General features: G+C 58.4%; 5 protein-coding genes across 7 annotated transcripts; 3 read left to right on the top strand and 2 right to left on the bottom strand.

The window, feature by feature from the left end:
- Positions 1-386: 386 nt before the first annotated feature.
- Positions 387-3,811, bottom strand: PEX11B (peroxisomal biogenesis factor 11 beta). Its single transcript, XM_023941759.2, has 4 exons — positions 3,108-3,811; positions 2,685-2,812; positions 2,404-2,605; positions 387-1,950 (listed from the first exon to the last, which is right to left on the bottom strand). The coding sequence occupies exons 1-4, from the start codon at positions 3,161-3,163 to the stop codon at positions 1,581-1,583; spliced, it is 756 nt and encodes a 251-aa protein (XP_023797527.1). The 5' UTR covers positions 3,164-3,811; the 3' UTR covers positions 387-1,580.
- On the top strand, positions 3,707-9,518 carry LIX1L (limb and CNS expressed 1 like). 2 transcript variants are annotated; one of them, XM_023941827.2, is made up of 6 exons: positions 3,707-4,019; positions 4,267-4,430; positions 5,361-5,501; positions 6,128-6,223; positions 7,568-7,645; positions 7,731-9,518. In XM_023941827.2, exons 1-6 carry the CDS (start codon positions 3,728-3,730, stop codon positions 7,971-7,973), a joined length of 1,014 nt encoding a protein of 337 aa, XP_023797595.2. In that variant the 5' UTR covers positions 3,707-3,727; the 3' UTR covers positions 7,974-9,518. The 2 variants fall into 2 exon arrangements, with proteins under 2 accessions (XP_023797595.2, XP_086722270.1); XM_086866144.1 differs by lacking the exon at positions 4,267-4,430 and having other exon boundaries at positions 3,707-4,066.
- A 179-nt stretch (positions 9,519-9,697) lies between these two features.
- Positions 9,698-12,397, top strand: RBM8A (RNA binding motif protein 8A). Its single transcript, XM_023941763.2, has 6 exons — positions 9,698-9,801; positions 10,215-10,274; positions 10,381-10,458; positions 11,047-11,183; positions 11,557-11,693; positions 12,011-12,397. Exons 1-6 carry the CDS (start codon positions 9,735-9,737, stop codon positions 12,054-12,056), a joined length of 525 nt encoding a protein of 174 aa, XP_023797531.1. The 5' UTR covers positions 9,698-9,734; the 3' UTR covers positions 12,057-12,397.
- On the bottom strand, positions 12,168-15,759 carry ANKRD34A (ankyrin repeat domain 34A). Its single transcript, XM_086866127.1, has 2 exons — positions 15,059-15,759; positions 12,168-14,443 (listed from the first exon to the last, which is right to left on the bottom strand). Exon 2 carries the CDS (start codon positions 14,393-14,395, stop codon positions 13,028-13,030), a length of 1,368 nt encoding a protein of 455 aa, XP_086722253.1. The 5' UTR covers positions 14,396-14,443; positions 15,059-15,759; the 3' UTR covers positions 12,168-13,027.
- A 32-nt stretch (positions 15,760-15,791) lies between these two features.
- POLR3GL (RNA polymerase III subunit GL) lies at positions 15,792-18,211 on the top strand. 2 transcript variants are annotated; one of them, XM_086866129.1, is made up of 8 exons: positions 15,792-15,849; positions 16,341-16,478; positions 16,564-16,693; positions 17,033-17,101; positions 17,189-17,245; positions 17,325-17,392; positions 17,475-17,588; positions 17,671-18,211. In XM_086866129.1, the coding sequence occupies exons 2-8, from the start codon at positions 16,359-16,361 to the stop codon at positions 17,755-17,757; spliced, it is 645 nt and encodes a 214-aa protein (XP_086722255.1). In that variant the 5' UTR covers positions 15,792-15,849; positions 16,341-16,358; the 3' UTR covers positions 17,758-18,211. The 2 variants fall into 2 exon arrangements, with proteins under 2 accessions (XP_086722255.1, XP_086722254.1); XM_086866128.1 differs by having other exon boundaries at positions 17,475-18,211.
- Positions 18,212-18,843: the final 632 nt, after the last annotated feature.

Raw genomic sequence — 18,843 nt, 5'->3', positions numbered from 1 at the left:
GTGAAAGCTGGTGAATAAGCTGGCAGTCTCTCAATACCCAAATGCCACTGGACAACTCAAATCCCCCTCCAAAATCTCTCCGCTGCATCTCACCCCTGCCAAACCTCCCCAGGGCAGCCTCTGGGGTACAGGAAGTTGGCCCAGGCTCAGCTGGGACAGGAACAGCAACACCAGAGAGACAGGATGGGAATGGGAAGAGACAGGGACTGGGTATCCCCTCTGCCCACCTTTTGGTGCCAGGAAAAGCAGGGATTTTCCCTCCCCAGATCCAAGGGTTCTCCAATGTCCCCTGAAACCACAGAAGGGTCCCAGGCCAGTCCTCCCAGTCCAGCATTCCCAGCCCATCCCAGTGCCCTGCATATCCAAATATCCCAGGACACAGGGACTGGAGGCTGCTGCACTTTAATAATTTAATTAATTAATTAATTACACTGACACTGTGGGATCCCCTGGAGTGCTTCTCCCCATCCCAATTCCCACTAGGATATACACTGCTCCAAAGCCTTCAATGCCTGGTTTTTCCAGGAAAAAGCCTTTGGCACAGTCCAGATGGGCCCAGGAGTGGGTGGCATTTCAGTACAGAGCTCCCAAAAAACCTTCAAGAGGACATTCCTGCTCTCCCAGGGAGGGGTCCAAGGACAATCTGCCTCTGGATTTAAGTAATTCCCAGCTCCCAGTGTGTCCCTCAGTCCAGGGCTTAGTAACAGGCATCAGAACTGGGTTGGGGCCACACGCAATCCAGGGTTCAGAATCCAGGGAAAAAGGGAATTCAGTGAGGGAGCAGCACCACAAATACCGGGTGCAGGGAATCCCAACAGAGAGCCAGCCACATTCTGATTTTTCCCAAAAAACACCACCGAACAGGATAGCTGGGAAGGGAAGTGCAGCCAGGGTGGATCTGTGCAGCTCTGGGCAGAAGAAGGGAGGTGGATCTGCTGGGAAGCACTCAGCATGCCAAGTCCCCTCGGTATTCTCCAGTGGAGGGAAATCCCTATGGGAATGCTGGGAGCGATCCTCCCCAACTTGACGCAACTCACTTCAGTCACTTCCTTCCCCTGGGCTTTCATGGAAGGTTCAGGAGAGCAAATTCCTGCCTGAATTTCCCCCCAAAAGCCATGGATTTATCCCTGACACCCATTCTTCCCATTCCCCTCTCCCTGCACTCAGCTTTCTTATAAGGCAGGAAAATTGCTCAAACAATTTGGGGTTGGATACGCTATCTGGCACCAGATTCATCACAAACCCATGGCTTCACCCCACCAAAAACCATGGGAGGCCCCCAGCAATCCACATTTTCCAGCCCCAAAAATTCCCCATTAGTTGGCTCCAAGTCAAAGGCGCTTCCCAGACAGAAAGGGGGAATGTTGAACCTCCAAAATTGCTGGAAAAGTCAATGCGGAGAAACACATTTTGGGAGCCGATGTCCCTGTGGGATCCAATGCTGCATCCAATGCTGGAACCTTGTGGCTCCAAGGAGTCAGGAATGATGGGAATGGAATGAGCCAGTCAGCTCCAGGTGTCACAGCCCCTGGGATAAGCCCCCAGGATTCCCAAACATCCCAAGGAAGCCCCTAGGATAACTATGGCTTCAGTTTGAGCCAGGGATGGAGGATGGTGAGGATGGAGAGCACGGAGGAGGTGAGGCCACAGAATCCCACGATGCCTGGGCTGCTCCGGCACAGCCCCAGCTTTTCCAGCGGGATCACCAGGTCACAGGCATTCCGCAGCAGGTCCAGCAGTAGTGGGGGGTTGTCCCGGAGCACCTGGAGAAGGAGCTGCAGCTGGAGCTGCAGGTGGAGCCAGAGACGCTGGATCCTACCATCAGCCTGGAGCTGGGGCCTGTTTTCCGGGCTCTTCCCACGCTTCCTGGCTGCCTCTGCGTGCTCCAGCAGCACCCGGATCTCGTAGGCATCCCGGCTCAGGTTCACCACCAGAGCAAACAGGTAATACCTGGGAAAAACAGGGAGCAGAGATAGGAGAGTGGGAAACAGCAGCAGCAGAAGCCTCTAGCCACTCCCAACAGCTACAGAAATGCCTGGGGGAATGGAAAAGTCATGTTCAGCCAGCAGGAACCCACTCTCAGGAGCCCAGGGATTCCATTCCCTGCCCTCACTCAGGAACTCCATTGCCCAGTCTCCCTCAGACGGCCTATTTCTTTGGAAACTCACCACTTGCTCTCCCTGGACGAATTTAATTCTCTTCCTTCTCTTGGGGAGCTCATTGCCTACTCTCCTTCAGTAGTTCCACTCCCTGTCCTCCCTTGGGAATTCCTATCCTTATTCTCCCCAGCGGAATTGTCACTCCCTGCTCTCCCTTGGCAATCTGACCTCCCTGCCCCGCTCACCCAACAAACCTGAGGAAGTTTTTCCAACCTTCATTCCACAAATGTCCCACCTCACTCACCTGAAGGACCTCTGGCTCCACTTGTCCGTGGCAAGGCCAGGCAGAATCCCGGTTTTCCCGGCCCACAGGACGTTATCACAGGCCAGGAAGAGGGCACGGTTCAGGTGGGACAGGGTGAGGCAGAAGCGCAGGACAGGGTCGGGTAGATGCAGCGAGCGCTGGGCCACTCCCAGGGCCTCGGCCGAGCCCCCCAAGCGCAGCACTGCAGGAGGGGACACGAGGGGGTCACCGGGGGGCCCTCCATGTTCCCCCTCAAAACCACCCTGATCCCCCCCACTCACGCTTGCGGCCCAGGCTCAGATGAGCCTCCAGGTGCTGGAGGCGGCTCAGGGTCCCGGAGCTGCCCTCGGAGCCGTTCCCGGAGCGGCTCAGCGCGGCCCCAGCTAAGGCACAGGCGTACTGCGCGGCCCTGGGGACAATGATGGAGTCAGGAGGGGCACAGACCACTGGGGATATCAGCCCGGGGCCTCAGACCCCCCTTCTCTGGGCTCTGAGGCATCCGGGACGGCCCACCCGCCGCCCCAGGATTTTGGGAACCCCGCGAACCCCCTCCTCGGGTTCCGAGGTCTCAGTGACTCCCTCCCCCACTCCCCGAGCTCTCCGTCATCCCCCCTGCTCCCGTGACCGCCCCCTCCGAAACACCACTACCCCCTTGCCCCAGGCCCCCCGCGACTGCCCGCTGGCCTGGGGAGCCGAAGCTGTACCTGAGGAGACGCTCCCGGGCCTGGCTCTGGGCGCTAAAGCGCACCCAGGCCTCCATGGCGGGGCGGGAGCCGCACCGGGCCCAGTCCCGACCGCGCTCCCAAGCCCGGCCGAGCGTCACTTCCTATAACCACCGCGGCTCGTTCCCATTGGCTGTGCGCGGTTCCGCCCACTCCGATACCAAAACAGACTCCATGAATGGGCGACTGCTGCAGTGTCAGCTTGTAAATCTGTGTCGAAGAGTTTGATTGGTTTCTTTTGCAATTAATTGCTTTTGCTGATCAATAAGAGTGTGGCTGTCATCCCGTACGGCCATCTCTGCTCTTTTGTGCTTCCTGCATTTTGATTCGACTTTTCGCCTGTCAATGTAACAAAGCCCAGCGCGATTGGACAATGAGCCCCCTAATCCCCGTCCTCTTACCGCCCCACGACCACACACCGCTATTTGTGTTAGTGGGTGAATGCGCCGCGCCCTGTCCCCGCCCCGCAAGCCGCGCACCGCGTTGTGATTGGCCTGCTGATTCTTTCCCCGCCTCCGCCGCCCGGATCCGGCGCTTCTATTGGGCTGCTGGGCGCGGAGCGGCGCTGATTGACAGTGTGGTGCTGGGGAGGGAGCGCGGCTATGGAGGCGGTGCGGGCTCAGCGGCTGCAGCCCGGGGTGGGTGCCGGACCCCGCGGGGCCCGGCCCGGCCTCACCGGGGCCCCCGCGGGGCTAGGACCGGCACCAGGAACGGCGTCGGGGCTGGGGCCGGGGCTCGGTCTGCCGCCGCCGCCGCCCCCGCTGGGTCTGCAGGGCCCCCCCGCGCCCCCCGGGACGGGGGCCGGGGCCGTGCCCGGGCCGCCTGCGGTTCTGCGGGAGGCGGTGGAGGCCGTGGTGCGGAGCTTCGCCAAACACACCCAGGGCTACGGCCGCGGTGAGCGGAACCAGGGGGGAACGAGGGATGCCGACGGACCGGGGGAGGTCAATTTTCCCTTATTCACTTTTCTCACTTTTCCTTATTTCCGTGTTCCTTTTGCTTATTTCCATGCCCCACTTCCTTCCTTCTTCATGCCCTTCGCCCTCTCCCCTTGCGCCTTTTCCTTCTTTCCGTGCCCCACTGCCACCCTGCCATGCCAATCCTGGGGGCTTTTCCCGCCGGTTCTCCCGGCTGTGTCCGGCAGTGAACGTGGTGGAGGCGCTGCAGGAATTCTGGCAGATGAAGCAGTCGCGCGGGGCCGAGCTGCGCAACGGCGCCCTGGTACTCTACGAGATGGTCCCGGCCGCCAGCCCCCCCTACGTCTGCTATGTCACCCTGCCCGGCGGCAGCTGCTTCGGCAGCTTCCAGGTACCATCCCGATCCCGGGAATACTTCGCCCGGACCCCACGGGAATCGTTTCCCAAGTATCTCCTCCTTGTGCGGGCATTCTCCTGCCGATTCCAGCCCCTGCGTCTGGCTCTAAACATCTTTAGTTCCAAAGAAATTTAATTGCAAGTTGCTCCTGGCCTGTAAATCCCCACCAGATCCCAATCTGGGAAGATTTGTCTGTGGATTGTGCTTTTTTTTGTGTCCTTTATTCCCTATTCTGGTCACTTGCACCTTAGTGCTGAGGTAGGAGATGGGATATCAGGGAAGACTGTTGGATTGGCTGGATCTGATCTTCCTTCTCCCAAGATTTGATCCTTCCTTTTCCTTCCCAGAATTAGGCAGAGGTTTAAACTGGCAGAGGAATATTCCTCTGCTGGGGCTCAGGATTCATCCCAAAACCTCTTCTCCGGATGCCGAAAGACTCTGGAAATCAAATCAGAGCGTTGGGTCACGGGGTCCTGGAATAGCTTGGGTTGGAGAGGACCTTAAACACCATCCAATTCCAACCCTGTGCTGTGGGCCGGGAACATCCCACTGGAGGAATCCATTCCTTCACCCCTCCTGGGAAAATTCCCAACCCAAAGAGATTTAAGTCCCAATGTCCCATCAAATCCTGCCTGTGTTCCACATTCCTTCCTGCCCTTTCTCATGGTTGGGAACATGGATCCAAAGGAAACAATTGCAGCAGCCACAGGGTCATCCCATCCCAAAATCCTGGTCTTTGGGGGAATTCCGGAGCAGTTTGGGTTTGAGGTAATTAATTAATTGACAATGCAATGGGAGTTTCTGAACCTCTTTTGATTCTGGGAGCATGATTTCCTAATTCCACCCCTGCTCAGTTCCCATTCCTGGTGGTCCAGGGGGTGTCGCTATCCTGGGAATGTCCTGACTGTGGCTATGTGTCCCCAGTTCTGTCCCACTAAGGCTGAGGCACGCCGGAGCGCAGCCAAGATTGCGCTGATGAATTCCGTGTTCAACGAGCACCCTTCCCGCCGGATCACTGACGACTTCATCGAGAAGAGTGTCTCTGAGGCCCTGGCATCCTTCAACGTGAGGATGGGGATGGAAGACCCCAGGAAAAGCCTCAAAGAGTGGATTAGAACTCCTTGGTGGGGGGGTTTGATGGAGTATTAGGATTTTAAGTGTAGCTTAACTCTCATTCTTCTGTTCTTTGTGCTGCAATCCAAGGTGGGATAACAAGGCTGTGGATTTTTTTGGCTGCTCCATGACAGGGTTGTCACATCCACTAGTTTTCCTTAAACCAAGGATTTTCCAGGAATTTTAGTTTCTATCACTGGGAGCTTTGCATTCTCCCTTTCCTGCTCTGATTATCTCAGAGGGAATTCTTGCCATGCGGCTCATGGTGCTCTGTGGTCTCCATGGTGTTGTGAAAGCCTTAGAATCAGTGCAGGAAAAATCCTGTTCCCGGGGGATTCGCTGCTCCAGGAGAGCCAAATTTATCCTAAGGTGCTGCCCCAGATTTGTCCAGGGAGTGCCAGAGTGGCCCATGTCATTCGGTCGAGGCTGGATCACCTGGATAAGAGTGCGACAACTCAGCCTGTGCTGGCATCAGGCTCTCCTCGATCCCACTGGGATTTCTGGGAGTGGGAATGGTGCAGTGGGGATAAGAGCAGATCCGGTGGGAATGGCACCTCCTGTCTGGAATGTCTCTGCAGGGCAATCGAGAAGAGGCAGATAATCCCAACACTGGGATCGGGGCCTTCCGCTTCATGCTGGAGTCCAACAAGGGAAAATCTATGCTGGAGTTCCAGGTACTGTTTCCAGTTTTTGCAGATACTGTTCCTGATCTACCCAGGTCCCATTCCTGATTTGGTTAAAGGATATTTGGGTTGATCTCACAGCTGCATTTCTAGTCTTTTCTATGGAAAATGAACTCAGGGTTTCCTTCTGATTCTGGTCAGATTCAGGGTACTAGGTGCAAAGTCCTTGGAATTGGATTTCTCACTGTCACTGATGTTTCCAGGTGCTACCTTCAAATGTCCTAATTGCAGTAGTCCAGTTAATTAGTGGGATTCATCCTCTCCCTGAAAACAGGGAAGCAAGCGCTCTCACACGGAAAGATGGGAAAATGTTTCCCCCAAAGACACTTGGATTGTAGAACTGGGAGCCAGTGGCATCATGACACTCCCCCAAACCACAGGACTATTCTTGTACCCAATGGGAATGTGGCTGGGAAGAACATCTGGACAATGGGAAGTCTGAGCTGCCAAGGGAAGGTTCTGGAACATGGATCGAGATTAGAACAGCTGGGAATGGAGGGTCCTCTGGGCTTTAATCCAGCCTTTATGAATAAACAGATGGGAGTAGTGCCGGGGAAATCAGGTTTGGAACTCCCTGTCCATCCCAGGATGTTGTTCCAATAGTTCCTTGAGATTCCTGAATCCTTTTAATTTCAACTTGGCCTTGGGTAGGGACTGGGAATGATTCTGGAGCACACATCACTGGAGCTGGATTTTCATTAGAAGAGAAATCTGGGTGTGACTCTGCTCCAGGGTTACAATCCAGCTTTGGAATGTGTCTGTGTTTGGAATTCTGTACTTCTCCAACCCCTCTGCTGGCTCCTTTCCCTGGTATGGGAATGCTCCAGGGTGACAGACAAGTGGTGTTTATGTTCAGGGCCCTGTTCGCAGATGGAGACTCTGGGATGAAGATTCCCAGGTCCATCTGGGTTTGGGAAGCCTAACAGGTCCCAGTTTTTGAATAGAATTTGTGTGGCCTGGAGGGAGAAATCACTGGAAAACCTGGAATTGTACCTGGTGCTGATGCTGGTTCATCTTGGAGAAGAGAATCACAGAATTCTCTTGGCACAGGGAGTATTGGAGGCTCTGTCTCCCTTGTAGTCCAGATTAATCAGGGAATTTTGCCCCAGTGTCCTGGTGCTGGTGGTGCCTTTGGATGAATCCATGTCCAGGGAAGCTGCCCCATCTCTGGAAGTGCTCCAGGCCAAGTTAGAAGGGGCTCAGTAACACCCAGGCAGGTGTCCAGTGTACCCCCTGGGCTCCAGGTGATTCACAAGGTCCCTTCTGCCCTACCCCATGATTCCATGATCCTGGTCCTGTATGTGCTCTCACCATGCCTCCCGCTTGCCATCCCAGGAGCTGATGACGGTTTTCCAGCTGTTGCACTGGAACGGGAGCCTGAAGGCCATGCGGGAGCGCCAGTGCTCACGCCAGGTGAGTCCGGGGCTGCTCAGGGGCCACCTTGATCCTGCTGCTCCTTCCCACTCCTAAGCTTCACCCTGCATCCCATTCCCACCAGGAAGTCCTGGCTCACTATTCCCACCGTGCTCTGGACGATGACATCCGGAACCAGATGGCCCTGGACTGGGTGAACCGGGAGCAGAGCATTCCGGGTGCACTTTCCCGGGAGCTGGCGGCCACGGAGCGGGAGCTGGATGAGGCCCGGCTGGCTGGGAAGGAGCTGCGATTCCATAAGGAGAAGAAGGACATCCTGTTGCTGGCAGCTGGCCAGCTGGGCTCAGCACACTCCTCCGGCTGCTGAAGCCCAGGATCCCACCCTGGGATCCTTCCCAGTGCTCCCAACACCCTTTCCTGAGTCCCAGCCCGTTTGCACATTTGAAAGAAATTTAGGGAAAAAGCTCCTGAATAGATTTTAGCAGTTTCATCCTGTTTTTTAGAGCTGGTCCTCAGTCTCCTCATTCCCTAGAGAATTTCTTATTCCCTTGAGAACTCCTTATTCCCTGGAAATTCCTCATTCCCTATGGATTTTTTTCTGTCCCTTATTTTCAGGGTTCAAATCACAGGTTTTGTCCTCTCTGCACTCCTCAATTGTTACTGGAGCAGGTGGGATTCCATGGAATCCAGTGTTTCCTCTGGAAAAGCCTGTTGGATCTAATGCCTGGCACCCCCTTCCCCCTGTAGCAGAAAGGGATCAATTAAACCTCTTTGATAACCTCCTTAATTAAATCCAAATGAATGCCAACAAATGCAATATCCAAAGAGATTGAAAAGTGCAGTTTGGAATTAAACCTGGGATCAGCCTGCAGCATTCCAGCCCCAAGCACAGCAGGATCTGCAGCCCCCCCTGGAATTACCCCGTCTATAGCCCAACATTAGCATTGGCCTTTTCATGGAAGCTTGGAAAAGTGGAGTTTGTGAATGAGGCAGGGATTTTCACTAATTGTTCCATATCTCTTGTATACATCTCCATATGGAATTCAGACTATATTTAGCTTTAAAAACCCCTTTTATGACATGGAATTGTTCAAACAGCTCTAAGTTCACCCAAGAAAATGTCAGTGTATCCATGGAAATTTCAATCTTACTCCCCTTTTCCCCAGCAGACTGGAAATACAACTAAATTCCAAGCCAGAATTCCTTCTTTCACCCCAGTTTAGAGCTTTTCCCACTTCTTATCATCCTCTTAAACCCTTTGGATTCCACTATTCCCACCCTCCTTCTTCCCTCTACCTGACCACAGGATATTCCAGCAATAATAATTGTTTTAAGATAAAATTGGAACAATTCCATTATCTGTAGGTACCCCATTTTTATATCCGCATCCTAATGAGCCTATTTTGGGGTTTTGTATATTTTTTATACTTTCTATAACCTATTAACGTTTGATGTCGCCGGAAATGGGATTTAAAAGGGATGGGGGGGGGGGGTGGGGTGGTGTAATTTTCCTGAAATATTGGAAAAAATTTGATTTAGGAATAACATGGAGTTAATCCCGCAATTTATACCCCTGATTCCGCACGTAAGGGAATCCCTGAAGCTCCTTTCAGCTCTTCCAGTGGCTTCTTCATGCTCCAAGTAAACGGGTTCGGCAGGATCTTGGCAGTTCCATCGTTGTGGAAGAGGACAAAAAAAAAAAAAAAAAAGGAAGAAACCGGATACCCCATTGCCTGTGGGATTGAGGAGCCAGTTTGGAGGCTCCGGATCTCCTTGGAAGGTGTAAAATTAAATTCAAGTTTTCTCAGTATGGAGAAAGTTGTGCTCCCTGTTGAGGCAGTGGAATTAAGGAAATCGGGCGGGATAAACACTGCTGTGGATTTTATACAATAAACCCAGCAATTTTGGTTAACTTGGGTCGTCTTGCTCATTTTGTGAGGCCGGTCGTACCCAACAGCCGCCTGAGCCGCCCTGGTGCGGGGTTCAGGATCCCCGGGGCGGAGAGAAGCGTCCCGGTGCGGCGGCCGTGACCTTCTCAGCATGGCTGAACGGGCACTTCCGCCACGTACCCTCCCACTATGGCGGCCCTTCCGGCGCGTTCCCGGCGTGCCCCGGTATCCTGGGCAAGATGGCGGACGTGCTGGATCTTCATGAGGCGGGCGGAGAGGATTTTGCTATGGACGAGGATGGCGACGGTGAGCGCGGGGCTGCGGCGATACCGTCCAACCCAGAGCGGCTCCGCCGACCGATCCAGGCGGGCGCGGGCTCAGCGGAGCCGCTCTGCCCGCGTCCCCAAACCCCATCGACCTCATGGACAGCCCCGACACGGGGCGGATCATTCCCGGCCTGGGGTGGGGGCTCCTGCTCGGCGCTGGGGACTCATTCCCGGCTCATGGGACCATTCCTGGGCCGGAGGAACTCGTGGGGTCCTGTCCAGCCTGGGGGAGGTCATGGGGAGACTGTCCTGTCTTTCCCGGGGGTGTCCAGGGTGTCCTGCCCAGCCCAGGGGGGCCTTTCCCGGCCAGGATGAGGAGTCCCTGTCCATCTGGGGGGGCTCCCTGCTCCTGCTGACTCCATGATCCCGGTCCCTCCCTGCAATTCCCACCAGAGAGCATCCACAAGCTGAAGGAAAAGGCCAAGAAGCGGAAGGGCCGCGGCTTCGGCTCAGGTAGGCCCCACAACACCCCCAAACTCCTTCCATGGTGCTCTGCGAGGGGCTGGGTGACCCTGAAGTTTGGGGGCCCCGTTCTTACCTTGTTTTCCTTCCTTTCCAGAGGAAGGATCCCGCGCTCGGGTGCGCGAAGATTACGACAGCGTCGAGCAGGATGGCGATGAGCCAGGGCCACAGAGATGTGAGGGGGGGACACTGGGGACCTTGAGGGCTTCATGGGGGCTCTGCAGCTCTGGGTCAGGGCTCAGCCTTGCTGGGACAATCCCTTCCTCTTCCTCATTCCTAGGATTTATTTTAGGGCAAACCCCAGCTCCAGATCCCCTTCTCAAATTGGGAATGGGGAAATTTGGGGGAGATGCTCCTTCCTGAGAACCCCACGGTCTCCAAGTGTCACCAGGGGCATTTTCCCCATGGAAGGGAAAGGGAATAGGGGGGGGACAGATGTTCTGGGCTCTGGATTGGGGTTCAGCCCCACTGGGATGAGTTTTCCCCAACCTCACCCAGGATTTGTGGATTCTGGGCCTCCCATCTCCCTTTCCTAGCTGTGAAAAAGAAGTGATCTTGGGTGACAGACCCTTTCCTAGGACCCACCACCAGAAGGAGGAGGAATTGGGGCCATGCTGGGATGATTCTTTCCCACCTTCCCAGGATCACTTTTGGGTCAACCCCCAAATCTCAGCCTGGGGGGCTACACATACCCTTCTCAAGGCAAGAGATTTTGGGGGGAAGCTCCATTTCCAGCTCCGTGACACCCCCTTTTACTGCCCAGCCGTGGAAGGCTGGATCCTGTTTGTGACAGGGGTGCACGAAGAGGCCACAGAGGAGGACGTGCATGACCGATTCGCCGAATTCGGGGAGATCAAGAACATCCATCTGAACCTGGACCGGCGCACAGGATACTTAAAGGTGGGGGGCGGCATTTGTGGGGATCCCCAGACTCCATCTCAGCTTGGGGGAGGCTCCAGGCTGGGAGGTGCCATGGGTGCACCCCAAAACCGAGCCAATTCTGGGGGTCATGGGAGTCCCTGCATCTCAAAATTGACTTACTGGGAGGTCCCTGCATCCCACAGCCAAGCTGGGAGTTGGGCTGTGAGCTGGATTCCCCCAGTGCCTGGGGTCATTCTCATTCCTGGTCCTAACCCCAGAGTGAGCTTGGGTTTCCCAGTGCCCAAGCTCATCCCCATTCCTAAACCCAGGGTGTCAGGAGGTCCATGCACCCCAAACCTGAGCTGGGAGTTCCCCTGGTGTCCAGGCTCATTCCCAATCTATCCCATCCCAGGGCTACACGCTGGTGGAGTATGAGACATACAAGGAGGCGCAGGCAGCCATGGAGGGGCTCAATGGGCAGGAGCTCATGGGGCAGCCGGTCAGCGTTGACTGGTGCTTCGTCCGAGGCCCCCCCAAGGGCAAGAGGAGGTGAGGGAATTCCTGGGAATTCCAGGAGCTGGTAATGGGAGGAACCTGTGGGAGCACTGGAACCCTTGGCTAGAGGAATGGGGGGCATTCCATGCACCATTATTAACCACCATTAAATAGGGATGAACACCCCACAATGCCGTCCTTCTAGACTTCTTCCTTACCTCTCATTTCCCTCATTTTCTGTACCCTTTTCCCTCCCTTTCCCCCCTCCTTTCCCTATTTCCTCCCTCTTCCTTCCCTTTTCCCCCTTCTTTTTTTACTTGCCTTATCTCCTTTTCCCTTACACCCTTTCCCACCTCTTCCCCGTTTTCCAGGGGTGGACGCCGGCGGAGCCGCAGTCCGGACCGGCGCCGCCGATGATGGACCCAGACTTCCACCCATTTGTGTTCCAAGTCCATGCTGGGGGAAACTGGGAAAACAGGGATTTGTACACAGCCTCAAGGAGCCAAACCAGCTCCATCCCTGGGGAAATTTCTGGTTTATGGAATTTTATTGTTTTCAAAGGACAAATATGAGGCAAGCAGCAGCCTCTGAGGGTTGGGGAGATTTCCCTCAGGTTTGGGGTGATCCCTCCCAGCCCCATATCCCAGTACATCCCAGTAGTTTTTTCCATGCCTCAGACAAATGGTCCCTAAATCTCCCATGGCATTTATCCCACTGGGAATTCCTTGTTTTCTGTTCAATAACAAGTTTTTGTCTAAGTTTGTCTTCTTTTTCTTTGTCCTTCATTAAAACTCCCCAGCCCCTCCCATGGCCCTTTCCCTAAAATCCCTCCCCATCCAGGCTGCTGGATCCCCAAAGATCCTGAGGATCCCTCCCAGCCTGGCAGTAGAACAACTCGGGTCTTGGAAACCCTTTTTTCCTTAAAACTAGCATTGGGATGCAACAGCTTGTGCAGCTTGGGGGGACCCAATGGGGTCCCTGTGGCCACATGTCCTGGTGTCTGGCTGTGCCAGCATCCAGCTGCACCCCCCCAACTGTCCCCTGTGTCCCCAAGCCCACAGATGTGCCCCCCTCCCACTCAGAGCCACTGATCTACACTGGGGCCTTTATTGCCAGAACCTGGGGACCTCCAGCGATGGGTCTGGGGGAAAAAGTTGCTGGGAGAATGAGGCAAGAACAGGAGGAGGATACCGGGGGGGGAGGGGGGGGCTGGGGGTTGGGAATGCACTCACCAGCTCCCCAAATTCAGGGTCGTGCAGAGTTTGTGCCAGCAGAGGGATGGAAGAGTTAACCCACAGCAGGGTTCAGAGCAAACAGTGCCACCACCCACGTGAGGCCTTCCCGAAGGGGTCCTGGGCTTGGGGGTTCACCATATCCCTACGGGGCCCCTAAGAGCCAGGCTCGGGACCCAGCCCCCCGCAGAAGGCTCCGAGATGCCGCAAGGCCTCTGGCTGCATGGAATGCCGGCGGAGCAGTGCTCGGGGGGGCAGCGGGGGCAGCAGCCCGGCCCTCCCCGGCCCGGGGGGCTCCAGGGGAAACGTTCCAGAGCCACGGCGCTCCAGCATCCCAGCCGGGTGCCGGAGCGGCCCGGGGGTGGCTAGCTCAGGATTGGGGGGATCCCGGCGCAGGGGTTTGCCCCGTGGAGGATCGGGGGCTGGGGCCCAACGCCCTGGGGTGGGGACGGGGGGCACCCGTTCAGCCCAGCTGACTCCTGGCAGCCCTGAGACCTCACGCCCCTCCACGCTGTGCCGGCGCGGGCGCAAGTGCAGCCCCTCCAGCCCCACCGCCAGCCGCTCCGGAGGGGCTGCCGTCCCTTCCAGGGGCCCCCGTGGGCCCTCAGGGGAACCCCACGAACCTTCTGAGGGGCCCCGTGTAACTTCCAAGGGTCTCCGTGTCCCCTCCGGGGGTCCCCATATCTCATCTAAGGTTCTCCGTGTTCCCTCTGGGAGTCCCTGTGTCCCCTCCAGGCTTCCCTGTGTCCCCTCAGAGTATCCCCGCATCCCCTCCACTCCCGGCACCGCCAGCCCCCAGGGCTCCGAATTGAGCCTTTTCAGCTGCCGCTTGGCCACGGCCCGGGATGGTTCTGAAGCGGCGCCTGGAGCCGCAGGTGGGAAGCGGAAGACGTCGCGCTCCTCGTCCCTCGCGCTGGCACCCGGCGACGCCGCCGCTCGCACCTGCACCTGGGAGGGGGACGCGCAGAGGGCGGGCGACGGGGGCGAGTTCAGATACTGCCGGGTGGTCTTGGTGCCGCGGGGAGACGTGGCCGAGGTGATGATGATGACGTCGCGCCCGCGCTCCCGACACGCGTCCAGCAGCACCTGCAGCGTCTCCCGGTCCCCGCGCTCCAAGGCGTAAAGCAGCGCAGAGCCGCCCGCGTAGTCCCGGGCGCTGGGGTCGGCGCCGTGGGCCAGCAGCATAGCGACCACGGCCGGGCCGGCGCGCTCGGCGCAGGCGTGCATGAGCGCCGTCTTCCCAGATTTGTCGGGAATGTTGGGATCGGCGCCGTTCTCCAGAAGGTACTGGACCATCCGCGGCTGCTCGGGCGGGTCGGCGTAGCCGGCACGGCACGCTGCCATCAACGGCGTCGTGCCCGCGGCATTGCCTTCGTTGATGTAGGCTCCCCCCTCTAGCAGCAGCCGGGTCAGGCGGAATTTCCCTTGGGATACGGCGCGCAGCAGCGCCGAACCCTCCGCCGGGATCATGGGGAGCCCCAGTGGCACCGCGGCGCTGGGGGGGCGGCGGACAGGGCTGGGCATGGCCGGACTCACAGGACGGCGTGCAGGGACAGGGGTGGCACTCGCTTTCTGCAAGGGGATAGAACGCGGGGTGAGACCCCCGAGTCCCCCGGGATAGGCAAAGGCCACTCCCAGGATGGACACAGGGTGACACCCTGGAGTGCCCCAGGAAGGGGCGTCCCCCCCACTCCCTACCTCAGTTTCTCTGGCAACGGAGGGATCCCGCGGGGCCGAGCCCCCCAGCCTGTGTCACTCACCCACGACCCCCTTCCCGCACCCACAAACCTCACCTGCCCCTGCCGGCAGTTCCTCACATTCCTCAAATCCCTTTCTGCACCACCTCCTTGTCCTTGTCCCTCTCTTCTCTTTTCCCCATTTGCTTCTCCTGCCCACAACCCCATCCCTACCTGTACTCTTATATCCTGCCCGTACCCCCATCCCTGCCGGTACCCTGATCCCCGTCCACACCCCATCCCTGCCTGCACAGTTCCCATGGCGACGGTCGCTCATCCTGCTCCGACCAGCCGGGAAAATGGGGGAGAATCCACCACCTTCCCAGTCCCCTCAGTGAGACATCCCCGAGCCCGGGCCTGTCCCACCACCGCCCCCCCCGCATTATGTCCCCCGCAGTGGACATAATGTCCCGCAGGGACCCCATCCAGCCCCTCTCCATCCCAGTTTTACCGTGGCAACTGGTGCGTGGGGTCCCTCTGCTCCGGGTCCCGGTTCCCACGGTCCCGGGGACGGGGGTGTTGGGGACGGAGGCCCGTGGCCGCCATCCGGGCCTGCCGCCGGTAAGGTGGGGAGGCGGGAGGTGATGTGGAGGGTCCCCCCCCGCCCTCAGCGCTATTTTTGGCAGCTGCCGGCGCGGGGGGGGGCTGGAGCAGGATGAATCACCCACGACGCATCCAGCGCCCGGCCCTGCGTGGGAGTGAGGAGAGGGGACCAGGGGCTGGGGGGCACAGGTGGCTGTCGGAGGCCCGTGGGGCTGCTTGACCGGGGGTCACAGTCCAGCAGGACTGAGGGCCATGGGGAAGCGGGGCTGGGGGCCGCCGTGCAGGAGGGCTGAGGGCCCTGGAGCATCGGACATCGGGGGAGGCCGGGAGGCAGCGGTCCTGGGGGTTCCAAAACGGTAGGGCTGGGGACCGTGAAGCAGCGGCACTGGGGGCACAGCACAGCGGGGCTGGGGGCCAGGGTGCCTCTAGCACCGGGGGGCCGAGCTAGCCCAGGGTAGAGGGGCTTGGGGAGTCAGAGCGCGGGGGGCAGAGGGACCTCTTGCGTCCCCCTTCTCCCAACAGGCTCCCCCACCCCGGCCATCCATTTATATCGCTCTAGGTCCCACCAATCAGCGCGGGGCTCGCGCCCAAGCACCACCTCCTCTGCGCGGGGCGGGGCAGCGGCGGGCGGGTACACGTGGGGACAGACTGCGCATGCGCGCGGTGTGAGCGGTGCGGGGGGCGACACCGGGACCGGGGGTACGAGAGGGACATCGGGACCGGGAGGGCCACCGGGAGGACCTAGGAACGGGGATCGAGACGGGGGGCCACGGGGGGGAACCATCGACCCTGGGTAGTGCACGGAGACGGGACATCGGGATAGAGGTGGGGAGTACGGGAACGGGGACCAGGGGGATACACCGGGACTGGGATCAGGACCGGGACCAGTTTTCGGGAGGGCAAAGAACCGACACCGGGGAGCACCGGGACCAAGAAAGGGGTGGAATCGGGACTGTGGGGGAATACCGGGATCAGATCGGGAACCAGGAGTCGGGATGGAGGATAATCAGACCCGGGAGGACTGGGATCGAGTGGGTGAGAGAGGCGCCGTGACCGGACCGAGGGAGGAGCTGGGTTGGGGAGCGGGACCGCGGGGAGGAGGGAAAGGACGGGGACTGGACTTGGGGCATCACCGGGACCGGGCAAGGGGGAGCTGGATGGAGGTGTCACCGTGCCCCCCTTGTCCCCAGCGGCCCCCGGGGCTCAGCATGGCGGGCCGGGGCCGCGGCCGCGGCCGGGGGCAGATGACGTTCAACGTGGAGGCCGTGGGGATCGGCAAGGGGGACGCGCTGCCCCCGCCCACGCTGCAGCCCTCGCCCCTCTTCCCGGTGAGTCCTCCGGGGCTTTGGGGGTCCGGAGGCCCCTCGGGGGTTGAGCACTGACATGCTTATCACATCCGTGCCCCCGACCCAGGCCCTCGAGCGCCGCGCCGCGCCCCTGCCCGGGGGCGAGGAGGGCGAGTACATGCTGGCCCTGAAGCAGGAGCTGCGCAGGGCCATGAGGGGGCTCCCCTACTTCGTCAAACCGGGGGCACCCCGCAGAGGTACCGGGGAGGAGGGGGCGGTGTGGATCCCGATCCTCCTGTGTGCCCCTATGCAGAGGAGGTGCGGGAATGGCTTTGAAAGGGAGCCTATCCTAATCCCCATTGTCCACCCTGCTGCTCCAGCGCTGTCACCCCCCTCAGCCTCCTCACCCCCACCCCACCAGGCTGGGACCCCCTATCCCTCCCATTTTGTTTCTTCTTCCCCCATTTTATTCCCCCCAGCTACACCACCTCGTGTCATCAACCATCCCCATGTGGGCCCCACTGGTGTCCCCGGGGTGGGTGTCCCCTAAGTCCCCCCAGAGGGTTTCCCTACATTCCCCCCCGCTGCCCCTGCAGACATCGAGCGCTACTCAGACAAGTACCAGCTCTCCAACCCTGTGGACAGTGCCATCGACTGGAACCCAGGTGGGGGGACACAGGAGGGGACCTGGGTGGAACATGGGGACGTGGGGTTGACTGGGAGGCTGACCAACCTCCTACTTTGCCCCCCAGACTGGAGGCGGCTCCCACGGGAGCTGAAGATCCGGGTGCGGCGGCTGCGGAAAGGCAGTGAGTAACCCCTTCTTGCCCACACCCTGTGTGTCCTCTCTTTTCCCCTGGGGGCTGAGAGTCCCCTTTGCCCCCCCAGGGACCGCTCCCCTCGTCCCCAAACAACACGTGGTACTCGACAAGGAGGAGACTATTAAGAAGCTGGAGGTAGCGAGGTGAAGGTGGGGGTGTCCCTACTGGCTGCATTTTAGAGTGTCTCCCCCCGGTAATGCTCCCCTGATCCACACAGAGCCTGGAGAAGAAGGAGGAGGAGGTGACATCAGAGGAGGAAGAGGAGAAGGAGGAGGAAGAAGAGGGAAAGGAGGAGGAGGAGGAGGAGTACGATGAGGAGGAGCACGAAGAGGTGGAAAGGGGAGCACCCTGGGGCGGTTGGTGGGTTGGAGACATCCCCAGGTGCCACTGTGTTCCCCCGTGTCCCCCCACAGGAGACTGACTATGTCCTGTCCTACTTTGATAATGGAGAGAGCTTCGGCCCCGATAGCGATGATAACGGCGACGAGGCAGTGTACTGACCCCGAGAGCGGGTACCCGCGAGAGCCTGCACCCCAAAGGCTGTGGGGAACCCCGAGAGTGGGGACCCTCCTCCAGCAGCGGGGACACCTTGAAAGCGGGGACTCCCCCCCACTTCTGCCACAACAGGGACCCTTTGCCCCTCCCACAGGACAGTGGGGACCCCCTCATCTCCCCAGGACAGTGGGGACCCCCTCTCGCCCCTCTTTGGGGCAGCGGGATCTCTCGTCATCCCCCGCGCGCCGCCACCAGGTGGGGCCGGTGGGCCGGGCCCTCGTGAGGGACGTGGCCATGCAGGGGGCGGGGCCGTGCCGGGGGCGGGGAGGGGGCGTGGTTTTGAGGTGGGTTTTGGTGATGGGGAGTCAGCAAACGTGCCCTGGCCCCACTCTCACCGCCCCCCGCCTTTTACAGCAGCTTTTAACTTTTGTGCTTTTCTAATTAAAAAATTTAATCAAATTTTGCGTTGATTGAAGCGGATTTTGGTATTTCTGGTTCAGCTCTGGGTGCTTTTTGCGCAGGGGGTTGGGTAAGGGGGTTACCAGGGAAAGGTGGTATTTGGGGAGGAAAGGTTTTATGGAGAGGGGAAGGTCGGGTTTTGGGTGGAAAAAGTGGTTTTCAGGAGATAAAGTTTTTTTGGGGGAGAAAGGTGTATTTTTTTGGAAAAGTTTTTTTCTTGTGTGGGAAGATGGGTTATTTGGGAGTAAAAGTATAGTTTTGGGGAGGGAAAGGTATTTTCAAATAGAAGGTACATTTTTGAGGGAGGAAAGTTTGGTTTATTGTGGGATTGTGGGGGAGGTTTTCTTTGGAGGGACAAGGTGTATCTAATAATATGGGTTTTAGAGGATAAGGTGGATTTTGGGGGAGGGAAAGAGTTTTTTTCAGGGATGAGCTTTTGAAGTGAGGAAAGGTGGATTTTTGGGGGGGAAGATTTTCAGGGGGAGAGGCATTTTTTTGGTGGAGAGAAATGGCTCTTTTGGGGGAGGGAGTGTTTTCAGGGGGATAAAGGTGTTTGGTGGAGGGGAAGTGTTCCGGGGAAAGGCAATGTGGGGTTTTTTTTGGAGGAAGGAGTGTTTTTCCTCGGAGGGGGT

The sequence above is a fragment of the Cyanistes caeruleus genome, chromosome 30 (assembly GCF_971803275.1).
Source record: "Cyanistes caeruleus chromosome 30, bCyaCae1.hap1.1, whole genome shotgun sequence".
Classification (NCBI taxonomy): Eukaryota; Metazoa; Chordata; class Aves; order Passeriformes; family Paridae; genus Cyanistes; species Cyanistes caeruleus.
The sequence above is the reverse complement of the archived record's forward strand: the minus strand, read 5'-3'. Positions and strand labels throughout refer to the sequence as shown.

What these genes read in the sequence shown, in the direction of transcription:
- PEX11B (XM_023941759.2), bottom strand. Translation starts at nt 3,163, where the DNA reads ATGGAGGCCTGGGTGCGCTTTAGCGCCCAGAGCCAGGCCCGGGAGCGT. An exon ending in GCCCGGGAGCGTCTCCTCAG is followed by an intron (nt 2,813 to 3,107) that starts GTACAGCTTCGG and finishes CATTGTCCCCAG; the next exon opens with GGCCGCGCAGTACGCCTGTG. An exon ending in TCTGAGCCTGGGCCGCAAGC is followed by an intron (nt 2,606 to 2,684) that starts GTGAGTGGGGGG and finishes CCCCTCCTGCAG; the next exon opens with TGCTGCGCTTGGGGGGCTCG.
- LIX1L (XM_023941827.2), top strand. Translation starts at nt 3,728, where the DNA reads ATGGAGGCGGTGCGGGCTCAGCGGCTGCAGCCCGGGGTGGGTGCCGGA. An exon ending in CACCCAGGGCTACGGCCGCG is followed by an intron (nt 4,020 to 4,266) that starts GTGAGCGGAACC and finishes TGTGTCCGGCAG; the next exon opens with TGAACGTGGTGGAGGCGCTG. An exon ending in AGCGCCAGTGCTCACGCCAG is followed by an intron (nt 7,646 to 7,730) that starts GTGAGTCCGGGG and finishes CATTCCCACCAG; the next exon opens with GAAGTCCTGGCTCACTATTC.
- RBM8A (XM_023941763.2), top strand. Translation starts at nt 9,735, where the DNA reads ATGGCGGACGTGCTGGATCTTCATGAGGCGGGCGGAGAGGATTTTGCT. An exon ending in TATGGACGAGGATGGCGACG is followed by an intron (nt 9,802 to 10,214) that starts GTGAGCGCGGGG and finishes AATTCCCACCAG; the next exon opens with AGAGCATCCACAAGCTGAAG. An exon ending in GGCGCACAGGATACTTAAAG is followed by an intron (nt 11,184 to 11,556) that starts GTGGGGGGCGGC and finishes ATCCCATCCCAG; the next exon opens with GGCTACACGCTGGTGGAGTA.
- ANKRD34A (XM_086866127.1), bottom strand. Translation starts at nt 14,395, where the DNA reads ATGCCCAGCCCTGTCCGCCGCCCCCCCAGCGCCGCGGTGCCACTGGGG.
- POLR3GL (XM_086866128.1), top strand. Translation starts at nt 16,359, where the DNA reads ATGGCGGGCCGGGGCCGCGGCCGCGGCCGGGGGCAGATGACGTTCAAC. An exon ending in AGCCCTCGCCCCTCTTCCCG is followed by an intron (nt 16,479 to 16,563) that starts GTGAGTCCTCCG and finishes CCCCCGACCCAG; the next exon opens with GCCCTCGAGCGCCGCGCCGC. An exon ending in AGACTATTAAGAAGCTGGAG is followed by an intron (nt 17,393 to 17,474) that starts GTAGCGAGGTGA and finishes TGATCCACACAG; the next exon opens with AGCCTGGAGAAGAAGGAGGA.